Source organism: Triturus cristatus, chromosome 8 (assembly GCF_964204655.1).
Source record: "Triturus cristatus chromosome 8, aTriCri1.1, whole genome shotgun sequence".
Lineage (NCBI taxonomy): Eukaryota > Metazoa > Chordata > Amphibia > Caudata > Salamandridae > Triturus > Triturus cristatus.
The window spans coordinates 305,999,260-306,015,279 of record NC_140591.1 but is presented as its reverse complement, the minus strand read 5'-3'; the positions used below and the strand labels follow the sequence as shown (position 1 = coordinate 306,015,279).

At 47.9% G+C, this 16,020-nt stretch overlaps 1 protein-coding gene across 1 annotated transcript in view; it reads left to right on the top strand.

The window, feature by feature from the left end:
* The window catches only part of MICU2 (mitochondrial calcium uptake 2), a 1,314,791-nt gene that overhangs the window by 1,274,906 nt on the left and 23,865 nt on the right, over positions 1-16,020 (top strand). Inside the window, exon 10 of the mRNA XM_085621585.1 lies at positions 12,064-12,172. Within this exon, the coding sequence (XP_085477711.1) occupies positions 12,064-12,172 (109 nt within the window). The remainder of the gene's footprint in view (positions 1-12,063; positions 12,173-16,020) is intronic.

Sequence of the window (16,020 nt, the reverse complement as noted above, 5' to 3'; positions counted from 1 at the left end):
ATGCCATCCTCCAGGTGGTATCCTGGCAACCTAAGATTTATGAAACCATGCCTTACGAATCCCCAGCCATTGGCCCTATATATCTTTGTCATAGTAATGTTTAGCTTGCGTCTGGATCGCTTCACCACCCCCAGGTCTATCGCCCCCCTCCAGGACTTCCGCACTATTATCTCTGAGAAGAGTGTTTTGGTGGGGCGCACCATTTAGGCCAATGCAGCTAAGTCTGCCTGTATTGACATTAGCAGGGCCCTCCTGCCCAGTGGGGCATGGTCGTTACCTCCCAGGTGGACTATTACCGTGTCCGGTTTGCCACCTCTCCCTAGTGCTTCTTACACTGCGGGTAGCAGTTGGTCCCATTTCATTCCGGACAGACCCATCCAGAACACCTCGGTGTCCCGCAGCCAGATCCCTCTGAATTAGCGCCTGTCCGCTGCCCACTGTTGTGCCCGTGTGACGTAGGAATGTCCCACGAACCACACCGTCCTGCGCCGCGTGGTCGGACCTATACACGGGAGGAGGGGGGGAAATCCGGGCTCAGTATGAGGTGGGGCGTATGTAACATTTAAACGCGCCAGATGCCCAACGCCTAATCCCTTTGATTTGCTCGCTGCCCATTCTCAGCCGCCTTGGTTGCTGCCCCGATCCTAAATTAATGGGATCCAAATGCCTTGGGTTGGAGTCCCACCGCCCCCAAGGCCTTTCTCATCACTGCTATAAATTGGAAACTGCTAAGGAATGTCCCATCCTCATGTCTGAATAGCGGCCCTTCTCTGGTTCCTACGGTTGCCATGTACGTCCGTACCAGGCAGTTGCTCTTCTTGCGGTACTTACCCTTGTCTGTGCTGATCCGACTGCTGCGTGCTACAGACCCCTCATCCTCGCTGCTCTCCTCGACGTCGGAGCTGGACACCATCTCGGGGGATCCCGCTCTCCTGCTTTTGGCTTGTGCACCCCTGTGCCCAACTTGTTCCACCTTCCTGGCTGCTGGGACCCTGGCCCTTGTCTCTGGTTTCTTTATGGGTGCATGCCCCTTTCTTGGTGGGTGGTGCTGGCGGGGATGCCAGCTGCTGTTTCTTCCATTTCCCTTGGGCTCCGTCCTTGATCTGCTGGTCCATCCATGAATTCCCTTTCAGAGCTACCAAGGCCCTGGCTCTGTCCAGCATTGCGTGTCCAGCTCTGGGCTGTTGTTCCCCCTTTGCCTCTTCTGCCCCTTCTGGGGAGTTTCTGTATCCCTTTCAGTGTCCCTAAAGTGAGCCGGGAGCCGTGTCACCCTCCCGCCCCCCCCGCCCCAGCTTACTGGCCATCCTGCTGGGACCTGGCTGGGTGTTGCTAAGCTATATAACCGGGGGCTGTGCCAACAACACACAGATTTGGCTGATTGTAGCCCGCTGCTGAGCTACCAGCTCAGGGGCTTTGATGCAAAACACTCCTGCGTGTTCTGGCCCAAATGCCGGTCCTTTGTTTTTTCCAACCTGGGAGGGCTGGATGAGGTGCCCAAGCTGATGCTGTTAATTATAATCCCCAAAAGTTTATCCTCGACTTACGGGGGCAAATCTCTTCTCCCACATCCACAAAAAGGTCTCCTTTGGTGCGTGTATTCCGCGACCCCAGTGCTCTTGCCCCTTTCCGATTGCTGTCCGGCGCTCATGCTGTAGATCGGGCCCGCTCCTTTCAGGCCATATAGCATAGTCTCAGCATAGGCTCGGCGTCACCGCTGTTCTGAATCCCGGTCAGCCCTTCGCCGAGGGCAGGTGACAGTTCGCACCGGTCCCACTGGTCCTTACTCCTTTCCGGCTGTCCTGCGCCGCAAGTCCTTCTCTTTCAGCAGGAAATCCGGGTCCACTGCTGGCGAGGTGTGCAGGCTGGGTCCCGAGGCTAGAGAACCAATCCGCCGAAGCCAGACGCCGAGGATCCCCATGGTCGAGTCAGGCCGATTTAGGACGCCCGAGGCACGAACACCAAAGCTGGGTCCGCAGATGGCCGAGTCGGGGAAAAAAGCTCCCGAAGCAGGAAGCCGAGGCGGGAACCGAAAAGCCGGGTTGGCATCGCTGATGTCCTGGACCCGTTTCGACTGGACGCTGCATGTACCTCTCAACTCGATAGCCGGGTCCACGTAGCCTTCCTCTCCTCTTGCCGCATTAGGGGATTGAATGCTAGCAGGGGCTTCTTGCCCCCTTATTATTCCCCTCTGCGGCTTACGGCCTGCTCCCCTGATTGGTGGAGGTAGAGTTCCACTTGGGGCGACCAATCGCGGTCTCCCCTTTATCCCGGGCTTGCGCCCCGGGATGCATCCCACCTCCGGGTAGCGTTTGACCCGGGCCCTTATTGGGTCCGGCTTTGCCTTCCCCGGCCCGGGCTCCATCTCTGTGGTCCCAAGAAACAGTGCTATGCCGGGACCCACATGTTTCTCATGATTAAATAGGCCCCGGAGTCTTGGCGTGAGATCGGTTTCTGAAGTCAGAAACGTGTTGTCATAGGTGACGGAGGGTGAAGAGCATGGAAGAGTTACTGCGGAATGTGGAATTCCGATCGCAGTAACAATTAAACAGTTTGTGCTGGACCACCATTTGGTTCTCCCTTTTCTCACATGCACCCTGTTTGAACTGATGTACATTTGTTCGTTGTGTCCTGACACAAAAACAAAATTCTTCATTACTATTAATTCAGTTTGTCACGTTGACTAAGCACATGCCTGTCTTTCCAGCAGCCAGGCAAGCTGGTTCTCAGAACAAAAGCTGCCTTGCTTCCGAAGGTTGTCACTCTCTTCTTCATAAGGCAGTCCATTACCCTGCTAGCTTTCTTCACCCCTCCTCATACATGTAAGGAGGAAGAATGACTCCATTGTTTTGGGCCCGAGAGAGCTCTGAGCTTCTACATTGATCTCTCCAGGGAACATCAGGTGGGCGATCTGCTCTTTGTGGGTTTCTCTGTGGCAACAAGGGGAAAGCTGTGCAGAAAAGAACCATCTGCAGATGGAACTGCCCCAAGAAGGCTTATCCGTCCATTCCAGTGGGGCCATCGAGCGCGTTCCTGGCCCAGAAGTAGGTCGGGGTTGTTATTCCCACTACTTTTTGGTTCCCAAGAAGGGCAAAGGGGGCCTACGCCTTATCTTGAAACCTCAGGAGTGTCAACGCCTTCCTCCGGAAGGAGAAGTTCAAGATGCTCACCTTAGCTCAGGTTCTAGCTGCCCTAGACCCTGGAGACTGGATGGTAGCGTTGGACTTGCAGGACGTACATTTCCACATCCCCGTCCTGCCGGCCCACTGGCGTTACCTGCGGTTCACGGTAGGCCACGAGCACTTTGTTTACCGTGCTCCCCTTCGGCCTTACCAGTGCCCCTCTGGTGTTCACGAAAGTGATGGTGGTGGTCGCAGCTCATCTGCTCAGATTAGGGGTTCCAGTCTTCCCTTATCTCAACGACTGGCTGTTGAAGGCGGGCTTGCCCCAGACAGTTGTTTCCCACCTCCAGACTACGGCCGACCTCCTGCATTTGCTGGGGTTCTCCATCAATGTACCAAAGTCGCATCTGAGTCCCTCCCAGAAGCTCCTTTTCATCGGAGCGGTTCTGGACTCAGCGCAGTTTCGGGTCTATCCTCCGGAACAGTGGGTTCGGGATATTCAGGCTCTGATTCCGATCTTTCAGCCTTTATCCCGGATTTCGGTCAGGTTGGTGCTGCTGGGTCTGATGGCCTCCTGCATCCTGCTGGTACATCACGCCAGATAGCGGATGCGGGCTCTGCAGTGGGACCTGAAGTTCCAGTGAGCCCAGCATCGGGGCAACCTGTCCAACCGTGTCCTGATCTCAGAGGGCACTGCAAGACAGTTGCAGTGGTGGCTCACGGACCGCAATTGGGTCAGTGGCAGATCCCTCGCTCTACCCCTACCGGAGCACGTAGTGGTGACGATGCGTCCCTCCTGGGATGGGGGGGCCACATGGGAGAGGCGGAGATCAGAGGCCTCTGGTCTCCGGCTGAGTCCCGGCTCCATATCAACCTATTGGAGCTACGGGTAATCCGGCTTGCACTGAAGGCCTTCCATCACTCTGTTCGGGGAAGTGTAGTGCAGGTATTCACGGACAACACCACCGCCATGTGGTATTGCAACAAACAAGGCGGGGTGGGGTCGTGGACCCTTTGTCAGGAGGCTCTGCGCCTCTGGACATGGCTGGAACATCAGGGCATCACCCTGGTGGTTCAACACCTGGAGGGTTCTCTGAACGCCAGGGCAGACGAACTCAGCCGCCGGTGCATGATGGATCCCGAGTGGCGTCTGAACTCTGACTTTGCGCAATGTCTCTTTCGGCAGTGGGGAGAGCCTTGGTTAGATCTATTCGCCACCGAAGGCAATGCGCAATGTCATCAGTTCTGCGCGTTGGAATTTCCAAGGCGGCACTCGCTCGGCGACGCTTTTCGTCACGAGTGGCGTTGCGGACTGTTGTACGCCTTTCCGCCTATACCACTTCTGCCCAGAGTGCTGAAGATCAGGCGCGACCGGGCCCAAGTCATCCTTGTGGCTCCGGATCGGGCACGAAGATACTGGTATCCCGAGCTACTCAGTCTGTCAATCAATCCCCCGATTCGACTGCCTCTTCAGGAGGACCTTCTGTCGCAGCAGCAGGGGACGGTCCTCCACCCGAACCTGTCCAGCCTCCACCTCCATGCGTGGAGATTGAGCGGCGACAGTTGATGACATTTGACTTGCCTCCTGAAGTCTGTGATGTCATTCTGGCAGTCATGCGTCCCTCCACTAAAACGGTATACTCCTGTAGGTGGAACAAATTTGTGGCATGGTGCACAGCAAAGGCTGTGGATCCCCTTTCCGCCCCTCTTTCTGAGGTTCTCCCCTTTCTTCTTTCCTTGGCCCAGCAGGGCTCGGCTCTGGGCACCCTCAAGGGATACCTTTCAGCTGTTTCTGCTTTCCTACGGCTTCCTGATCAGCCTTGTCTTTTCAAGTCCCCTGTTGTTGCTCGATTCTTTAAAGGCATTACTCATATGTTTCCTCCTGTCCCCTTCGTAATGCCTCAGTGGGATTTGAACCTATTGTTAACCTATCTGATGTGCGCTCCTTTTGAGCCACTTCATAATTGTCCTCTTCGTCTTCTGACTCTTAAGACTGCTTTCCTGGTTGCCATCACCTCTGCTAGACGGGTGAGTGAGCTCCAGGCTCTCTCTTCTAAGCCTCCTTTCCTCTCTGTCCATCCGGACAAGGTTGTTCTCAGGACTCGTCCTTCCTTTCTCCCTAAGGTGGTAACTGCCTTTCACATCGGCCAGTCTGTTACATTGCCCTCCTTCTTTTCGCCTCCACATCCCTCGAAAGAGGAAGAGAGGCTCCACCGTCTGGACCCAAAACGAGCACTGTCCTTCTAGCAGGACCGTACGAAACAGTTCCGGGTGGACGACCAACTCTTCGTTGGTTACGTGGGCGCTAAGAAGGCGCGGGCAGTGCACAAGCGGACGATCTCTCGGTGGGTCGTCTTGTGCATTAAGGCCTGTTATTCCTTGGCTAAGAAGGAACCTCCTGTGGGGCTGCAGGCCCATTCCACTCGGGCCACAGCGGCTACTACTGCCCTGGGTCGGGAGTCCCTCTGCAGAACATTTGTCAGGCAGCTACGTGGGCCTCGCTGCACACGTTTGCTAAGCATTACTGCCTGGACAGCCAAGTCCGGAGGGATGGCTTCTTTGGCCTTTCTGTTCTCTAGGACTTCCTGGTGTGATCTTGGTTCGCAGACCCACCACCGGGGTTGGTATTGCTGGGGTATCTATTCTAAGGTAAGGAATCTAACTAACGTGTTTCTTTCAGATGAACAAGTTACTTACCTTCGGTAACGATATATCTGTAAGAAACATTAGTTAGTTAGATTCCTTACCACCCCACCCATCCTCCCCGTTCTGCGAACTGATATCCAGGGTTAAGGTCATCCCTTTCAGGGCCCTAGATTCATGGCACCAGTGTTGGTCTCTTGCATGGCTCTGCGATCCTGGCGCGGAAAGCTATGTACAAGAACTGACGTCGGCGCGCGAGGGCGGCATCTAAGTACTCCGACGACATCATCCCGGCGATCACGATGCCGACGACGGACGCGGAGCCGCAGATGCCACCTAGCGACGCACAAGGGTATTGCTGACGAAAATCTTTCCGGATCCAGCCTGACGCCTGGGGATATTCTAAGGTAAGGAATCTAACTAACTAATGTTTCTTACAGATATATCGTTACCGAAGGTAAGTAACTTGTTCATTAGGAATTTGCCAATTTGTTCATGTTTAAAGAGGGGTCACAGGCACTTTACTACTGGTTAGCAGGGTTAAAGTAGACAGAGTTCTAAAGCCAGAAAACAAAAATAGGGTTCAGCATAGGAGAAAAATCTTGGGTGATTATGAACAAAAGCCTGATTTTATACATCATCAAATGTTAGGCGCTCTTGAAGCACCACAATGTTGTAAAGTATTGAAATACCGATTTTTATGAGCAAGTATCTTTGAAAAGTGAAAGTTCTTCTGCACATCATCTATACATCAGACACCCAGCAGCAGCTCACATATCCAAGAAGCATACCATATTGATGCAACAATTGATATTTCATTACTAAGTAACCAGTGCAATGCACCCAACAGACAAGAAAACAACTTTGGAATAATTGCTGTGTTTAAAGGTTTCAGTCTTACTTTTGGTAACAAAAATGTAAGAAAATATTGGGTGTGCCTGCTGAATGTTTGGAGGCTTGGCTGTGCACTGGACAGGAACTGTCACAGATTTACCTTTATCGCCTAGCTGGGAAATGTGATGACAACAGATACAGTTATACGTTTGTTTAGGGTAGATGCATGGCTAGTCCCATGTAAGTTGTGACCGGTGGTGCATTTGTAATAACTTGTATGGTGACCTGTTTTCAAAGTAAATTTTGTGTGGATTTCCGTGGTGTTTTCTCCGTGTTTTCTTAACATTTTGAAATCCATGTTTATCAGTATTTATTCAACTCCCTAACCCTCAAAAATAGCCAAATAGAGTTTACAAAACATTTTGTTCTTGCGGTGATTGTTGTAAACCATGTATTTAATTTAATGGATAAGTAATGCTGGTTATGTAGAGTCTTCCCATTGCCAGTGTGTCCAGTGGGCATATGATAGACTGTTTTACACATAGAAAATCTGTGTATTGCTTTCTCACTCATATCTCATTACACTCTCTCACTTCTCCTTACCTCTCATACGGAGTCAGGACCCTGTCTATTTTACATGACTAATAATAGATTAAAATGTAAGAGTGTGATTTTCAAATGTTTTAATAGAGTCCTCAACTCTTTTGGGGGTTATGTACCTACTCCTTACTGAATATGATGACATTGTAGTGGTGGTCATCCCTGCCAACAGCATAGTACCTTATGAAACCTTTAGTTTTGAATTACACCAGATTAAGGTGGTTCTACTGTTGTGTGGACATTCATATTTGCCAAGTGTCCGTACGCCAAATATCTCACTTTAAATAAGTCCTTAACTTTTAACCTATGGCCCAAAAACCCCAGCAGTAAAGGGCAGTTGGATAAGAGCCAGGATTTAGCTAAAGGTATCACAACAATTGGTCATCTTGCAGCTATGAATTTTGTTAGTATTTGGAAAGGCTTGACATGTTTCCACCACTATCCCATGTGCATGGTGACAGCATTATTTTCACAGGTACCCGTCACTACACCTTGCATTGACTGTTTAAATGCTGGGGTGTTGGGCTGGTGAACTACTGTCAGTACTTACTTATTAGAAAAGAGTGCTCATGAATTACAGGGTTTTACCAAATGTGTTTCTGTGGGTAAATGTTAAACTACATATTTGCCACAATTCTTATTGCAGCCATTTCACCAATCATTGAAAGAAGACCGTGCATAAAATAATTAGGTCAGATCTAAAAATTATTTTATACCCTACAACATTAATCCAAGCAAAAAAGGAAGAAAACAATACATTTAGTGACTTCCCTAAACCACAAAGCTCAGGCAGAATAATGTTATTTATTTTATTTATTTATGGTATTTGTAAAGCGCAACACTCATCCCGGGGGATATCACGGCGCTAAGACCAGGTAAGAACAGCAGACAGCTGAATAGGGAGGTTTAGTGATGAGAAGGGAAAAGGTAAGTCTTAAGCTTTTTTTGAAACAGCAAATAATTGGTGGTGTGTCTGAGATCGTCGGGGAGCTCGTTCCATCTCTTAGCCGCTAGGTAAGAGAAGGAGCGGCCTCCAGTTCTTGCTTTGTATATGCGTTTTGTCCTCGCTAATGCTGAATGAGTGGAGCGAAGGTTCCTGGTGGGGACATAGAACTCCATTTTATCCTGGAGCAGGATGGGACCCGTCCTGTACAGGGCTCTATGGGCATGGCAGAGAAGCTTAAAGGCAGCCCTCTGGCGCACAGGGAGCCAGTGAAGGGTCCTCAGGCATTCTGATGCCGAGTCTAGCTTGCCCTTCTCGCAGACCAGTTTGGCGGCTGCATTTTGCAGTACTTGTAGGCGAGAGAAGAGGTGTTCATTCATCCCCACAAATAATGCATTCCCATAGTCGAGACGACTGACCAATAGGGATTGGGTAACTGAGCGTCTACAATTCAGCGGTATCCATGGGAATAGTTTTGTTAGGAGCTTCAAGATGGCAAAACCCTTGCCGCAAAGGAATCGTACATGGTCTTTCATGGATAGCTCATCATCCATAATAATTCCCAGATTCCTGGCATGTTGTTTGGGGAAGGGGGCCAGACCCAGTGCTGGAGGCCACCATGTAGCATCCCAGATTCGTTTGGCTCCCCCAAATAGGAGGATTTCCGATTTCTCAGCATTTAACTTCAGACAGTGGGCGTGCATCCATTGAGCCATTTCAGCAAGACAGCCTTGTAGTTTGGTTTTAGTGATTGCAGATTTTTCGTTAAGGGCTACCACTAGCTGCGTGTCATCCGCATATGAGCACATGCCAATGCCCCATTTCCTTCCAATGTCAGCCAAAGAAGACATATAAACATTGAAAAGGGTGGGGCTCAGCGATGCGCCCTGGGGGACCCCACAGTCAATGGAGGTAGTGTTAGACTGAAATTTTCCATGTGTACAGTCTGGGTGCGAGTACTCAGGAAAGAGTGTAACCAGTTCAAAGCATTGGACTGTACTCCTTTCTGTTGAAGTATATTCAACAAACATTGGTGGGAGACCGTATCGAATGCCGCTGACAGGTCGAGCAGTATTAGAGCCACCGATCCTCCTTGGTCAGTGTGAGACCTAACACTGTCCGAGACTGCCAGCAGCGTGGCCTCAGTGCTGTTATTGGCTCTGAAGCCTGTCTGGGTAGGGTCCAGAAGGGAGTTGGTTTCTAAGTATTTGGTCAATTGGACATTGACCAGTTTTTCTAAGACTTTGGAAAGATATGGAAGTTGAGAAATGGGTCTGTAATTCTCAGGGTTTGCGATGTCGGAGCCCGCTTTCTTCAGAAGAGGAATGACGGCTGCGTGTTTCCAGGCATTAGGAAATGTAGCAGTTTTAAGAGATTTATTAAAAATTTGAGTGACCAAAGAGTAGAGTGAAGGTGCAATCTTAGAAAACACAAAATGGGGACAGGGGTCCAAGGGGGAGCCTGATTTAACTGATTGCATTGCTGTTAGGACATCAGCTGCTGATAGTGGTTCAAAGTCCATTAAACAGGGGATAGTTCCTATATCTGGAGTGAGTGTAATGTTAGTGAATTTTTCAGCATTTGTAGCATCAGTTCCGGGAGAAAAGTTTGAGTAGATTTTCTTAATTTTTTCTGAGAAACAGGTGCTGATACGATTACAGGCCTCAGCCGAGGGATTAAGTGTTTGGGAGATACTGACAGGTTTACTCAGTTCTTTCACTATCTTGTATAGTTCTTTCGTGGAGTTACTATTCTCCTCTATACGCTGAGTAAAGTGGTCTTTCTTAGCCTGCCTGATGGCTAGGATGTAGTTTTTCCGGTTGTGGGTATAATTGAGTTTGAGCTTGGGTTTAGCTGTTTTGTCCTTGGATTGCCTCCATAGATGTTCAAGCTTTTGGCATTCTCTTTTAAGACTTTTAAGGTAGGGGGTGTACCATTTTTCTGTAGGAGCCTTTTTTTTAGTTGTCCGTATGGGGGCTATTTTGTCTAAGGTTTGTAGAATGCCAGCATCGAGGGAAGCAACGTCCTTACATACGGAAGTGTTGATAGAAAATTCGAGATCAACCTCCTGGAAGTATGTATCGAATTTTAAATCCTCGACTAATCTCCAAGCTCGTTTGGAGATTTTTTGAGCATTTTGAGGTTTCTGGGGTTTGCAAGGGATGTCGAGTGAGAAAGATATGAGAAAATGATCAGACCAAGATAGGGGCTGAATTTCCTTTACTTGAGTAGAAGCAATATTGGTAAATAATAAGTCCAGTGTATGGCCAGCAGTATGAGTAGGACCTATGATCCATTGCTTTAAATTAAGTATCTCCATATCCTGTTTTAGTTGTGAGGTGCCCAAGGCCTCGGTTATTTCATAGTGAGTGTTGAAGTCTCCCACAATGAGGTAATTCTGAAATTTTAAGCAGAGTGGTAAGAGTTGATTGAGTAGTTTGGCTCCAAGATTGATTTGTTGCCCTGAGGGGTTGTATATTACAGCTCCAGCCAGTATGTTAATGCCCTCGTGGAGGATACTGAAGGGTAAGGTCTGATCGCAGTGAGGGATGATAGGTTCCACTAGACATGTTAGCTGCTCTTTAAATATCACTGCCACTCCTCCTCCCCTTTTCCCAGATCTGTCTTGTGTTATGATTTTGTAGTTGACGGGGAGAGCATTGGCTAAGTCCGGGGCATTATGGCCGGACAGCCAGGTTTCAGTAATGAAGAGTAGATCTGGGGTTTTGGAGATAAGCAGGTCCCAGATGTCTAGGGCGTGCTTGGGTAAGGATCTGGCGTTGAGATATAGGCAGCTTAGAGTCATGTTACTAGTAACGTGGGTTGAATGATTACTCAATTGAGAGATCCCCATGCTGGACCAGTGGCAGGCAAGGCAGGAGAAAGGCCCGTGAACTAGGCCTGGTTCCGCTCTGCAACAAGGGTCACTGGTATAGCCCACTTTGCCTGCAAGTGCCAAGAAATCCTGACTTGAATAATGAATAATTTGCTTATCTCCGGTAAGAGACATAGCCCCTAGCCCCGGCCGGTCGCGGACAGGCGCAGACGGGCTTGCCTTTGGCGCGCCTTCGGCCCGCCGCCGGCGCGCCCGCTGCGCGTTCGCCCGAACATTGCATTTAACCCCAATGCCCCGGAAGTGGTGGGGGGAGGGGGAGGAGTCGAGCCCAAGGTCCACCCTCCGTATAATCGGCACTTGTTAGACCAGTATTTCTTGCTGCTATCTTCTATAACAGTTACATTGTGTTGCCCTCTTCAGAAAGAAATACAAATTACTCATTCTCTCTCACTTTCCTTTCTTGCCATTTTGTAATGTTATGTAAATTTGTAGTGTGTGTCTAAACACCCATGAGGGTATTCAGGCACTGAATAGAGCAAGCTTATGGTGGGTGGGTGGGGGGGGGGGGGGAATGGAGATCATGCCTGTTTCGTCTAGAAGAGCCATGTATTGAGGATCCTTCGGAAGTCCATGAGGGAGGGAGAGGTTCTGAGGTGTTTCAGGAGGTTGTTCCAGGTCTTGGCTGCGAGGTATGAGAAGGAGTATACTTCGCAATTGGTCCTCCTGATGTGAGGGAGGTGTGCTCTTGCCTGGGACGTAGATCAAAGGTGTCTCATGAGTTGGTAGAAGTTTAGGAGGTGGTTGAGGTAAGCTGGACTGGTGTTGTGGAGAGGTTTTATTTTGTGGTTGCGCAGGTGTTTATCAGTGTTTACGTGTTTACACTGATATGGGCTGTTTCCCTTTCAGTGTGGTTTTATAATTTATTATAGGTCTAAAATTAAAACATGATAGCTTCGTAATAAGATATATCCTTAATTTTTCCTGTGCTTTGCCACAGAATTATACAGATGAATTGTTTATTTTAAAACTAAAGATAGAATTTTTATAGCTGTTCCCTAATTCTGGAGTCAATTGTTTTTGTGTTTTAGGGTATCAGTTTGGAAGAATTCAAGAGCTTCTGTCGCTTTATGAACAATCTGGAAGACTTCTCAATCACAATGCAGATGTTTAGCGTGGCCAATCGAGCTGTGAAATTGGGTAGGTATTCAGCTTCATTAATGCTTTCAGGTTTCCAATAAGAGGTACACTTAAAGAATGTTACATTTTATTGTAATATTTAAACATTTGTATGTTTTTAAATATATTACCATATGATAGAAAATTGTTACTATGAAACATGAATTGTATAAAATGCAAGCTTCTCTAATACAGAGAATCATTATACATGATCATTACACAGCTTGTTTGTATTTGTTAGTGCAGCATTCTCGGTGTGACGGATATGCCCAGGCGTGGGTCCCGCATTCACTGTTGCACTGGAACCAAGCCGTACTGACTCAGCCCAAAGAGTTTTAATCTGGTGTGGGGCTGCTTGTGTTCCAGTTCAGAAGGCACCTGAATGGGCAGTTTGGGCTGGGCTGTTCCTATTCGAGGAGGGCCAAGGGTGATTTTCATGTGGCTGGTTCCTGTCTGAGGTGGTGTGTTTGGCAAAAAATACTTAGGACTATGATGCAGGCTGAGTAATCACCAGTGGCTGAGGTTAATTAAGGCATCTCATCTACCACTTTTTGGTATTCCTCAATACAAAATGGGAGACAGCAGCTTAAGCATTACAGCCACTGAGCAGATGCAATATAGGGCACAGTAGTGCAAGCATCCTTTACATGCTTGCAACAGTTAGACTACAGACTATAATAGTACAGTCTTCTCTCCAGAACATGAAACAGGTTAGACACAGGAAGAAGCAGTGCAAGCCTCCACTCTCATGCTCTCTATGTATGTATGTATGTATGTATCTGTCTTTCGAATATCACTGGCAGTACACAGAAAAAGCACAGTACAGATAGCAGCTGTGAAAGCTTTCATTGTGCACAGAGCATACGTAGAACAGGTATTCCAAAGGCAGCTGATGCGCAAAATGAACATTTGAAGTAAAGGGTCCACGTTGACCCATTGTGTGTAGATGATTAATTATCCAGTGTTTCTTTCTGATTTAATAACACTTGCCACCTCGGCAGAATGGAGGGTCTACATCAGTTAGTTGAAACCAAAATGAGTTGGATTTTTACCTTTGTCAAATAAAATCCCTTGACGCTGGCAGTTTGAATTTTTTTGTTCTGATTTATGTTCTCTCCATCTTAATTTAGTTTGTTCTGTTTGTAAAACGGAATACAACAGTGGCGGCTGTTGACATTTGAAAGTGGTGGGGGGCGTAAAACAATTATCGTACTGCACTGTGGCGAGTGAGCGAGCCCAAACCACCTGCGGGGAGTTCGGGGGGATTCTCCCCCCGAGAAAATTTTGAAAAACAAGTGGGCAGATGGTGCATTTTCAAGCAAATTTTAAAAAGCAGGAAGGTTGAGCAGCACTCCTCCTAGGCTTAATATTTACATTCAATTTGTTCGCAATCGCAGTACAGACATTTGCCTGGTTCCTTCTGGCACAGGAACAGCGAGGGGCTTTGTGGCCTGGCACATATTGTAAAATGTATTTTATTTACCTTAGCACACAATACTATATCGGACTGTTTGGACTCGGGCACTGTGTAGGAGGTAAGCACTGCATCCCCTTTGGCATAAATATTGCCCTGGTTTGCAGCGACCTTTTCATACTGGTAAAAAGTTGGAGAGACACATTTTCACAAAGTTAGGGTTTTTGTCGCATCTACAAATCAAATCTGGAACCTCCCATAATCCCTAAACAAAAAGCCAGCTTTCACCCATGATCAATAAAACCGTACATCTCTGCAATATTGCACTTGTGAATATACTGCACTGCAAAACTGTGGTTGCTGGATAATGGAAATGTGCTATATGTTAATGACAGTACGCTATGCTACTGCACCATCTGTTAGTATAATATTTGTGCCAGTGTGGCCCAAATGCACCACCAACAACATCCTGCACTCTTACTACACTCATGCTAAATGAGTGTGGGGCCTGTACTATTGCCTGAACCACTACAGCTTTATTGGCTTTTTCACTTGGGCAGCGACACATGCTATCAGTTCAACACAATCAGCCAGCCACAGAACAAAGTCCAATAAAATTTGCCTCAGTATAATTATTATTATTATTATTATTATTATTATCAATTTTACACCGTGCTGTGGCCGCCGTGCTTAATGGGTGCTAGTGCATGCCATCCTGAGTTCTTACTGAGCGCACTTTTTCCTGAGCCTGTAGCGCATGCCTGTGTTCTCGGGTGCCTGTCAGGGACGTAATATACCCAGGCTCTATTGCCTGTTCAGTTTTCACAATTGGGTTAGCTAGTAACGCACGGTGAATAATGCATCAATGTACAGTGAATGTAACCGTGTGTAAAATAACTGGTGCCCATATAAGTGCTCCAATATATTAGAGTCGAGCTAGCCCAATATATGAAACTGCACAATAATGATGTATGCCCACTACTGTACCTTGGCCTTAGCGAACAATAAAAAGGATCGTCTGCTTGTTGGCCTTGGGGTAGCGCTCACTGCACCCGAATGTAGCCCTCTTCAAAGGCAGAGCTGCCGTGCTCGTCATCCTCGTCCGAATCTTCACCATGAATGAGCCACACCTCACCAGCCCAAAGAGCAAAGCACCGCAAACACAGCCTTTTGTCCACTGGTGATCCTTTTCAAGCAGCCATGTCTCCCTCCAAGGCTTGCACGGTAGGAGGGAGGAGGTGCGTTAGGACTGCGCTAGAGAGTGGGAGAGGCCTGGCAAACGCGTGCCTCTCAGCCAATCCAGATGCTGCTCCAGCAGCGCCAGGATTGACTTGAGCAGGGGATACTCCCTGCTCATTAGGAGACCGGGGGCTGCGGAATGAAGCACCCTCGCTCTCCTAATGTGCATAGGCTAGTGCGCATGTTCGGGCTGGTCGGAAAAATTACCAGCCCAAAACCGAACATGCGCACTCTGTCTTGCTGCTGTGCTAGACCACGACCACCCCCTTGCTAAGACGATATGCATTGCAAGCAAGCCTTGCTCGCAATGCATGTTGTCACAGTTAACTTGTTGTCAGTCAAACCCTGCTGCTGCCTGCCCCAACCCCTTCAGAGCGTCTGTCACTCCTCGTCGTCCCGGTGACCGGCCAGCCATTCAAGGAAGTTGTTAGTTTGCTGAGCCTGCGCCCCGATGCAACTCTGATAAATGATTCATCAGAGTCGCATCGGAATGTGGCCATGTGGCATTAGTGGGGCAACGCCCAAGCGCCCTAATGGACGCACCGCCACTGCAATACAGCCTGCATTTGCAATGTTTAATGTATTTTATGTATTAACCTGCACATGTAAAATATCCTCTGATTTCATCTCCTTGCTTGTGTGGGGATACAAATTGATTCACCTTTAACCATGTTGTTACAGTGTGAACATTGTAAACAAGGATATATCGTCTTGTTTTATACACCAATGTCCTCTTTGAATGTGTCTGTCTTTCTTTCATCTGCTTGTCTCCTAATCTACTCTTTGATACACAAATTGTGCAGAGTTTGAAAAAACCTTTAGTGAACTTGTCTTAGTTAATGACCTCCCAGTTTCTATATTATAGTCTTTATTTTGTCGAATAAATAAAATATTTGTGTATATGTGAACTTGCTCTTTGTCTATCTTTGGTGACGTCTTGATTATAAGTTGTGATCTTCTCTTTCTGTGAAACTCTCCGAATTATTTCTTATGGCCCAACTTTCATGATATCCTCTTTCTCTAAATTGTTCGATTACGTCTTATTATGCATGTAAATGTTTACTCGCATTGAGCAGATTCTCTTATTAGTGTAGCCTCTGACTGCAAGGCAAACCTTCTGTAATACTGTTTGAATAGAAACGTTTTCCCTGCAAATGGATGTTTCAGTCTGTACTCTTCTTATAGACTTCTGGTTGTAACTAATTGTTCTCTGCAA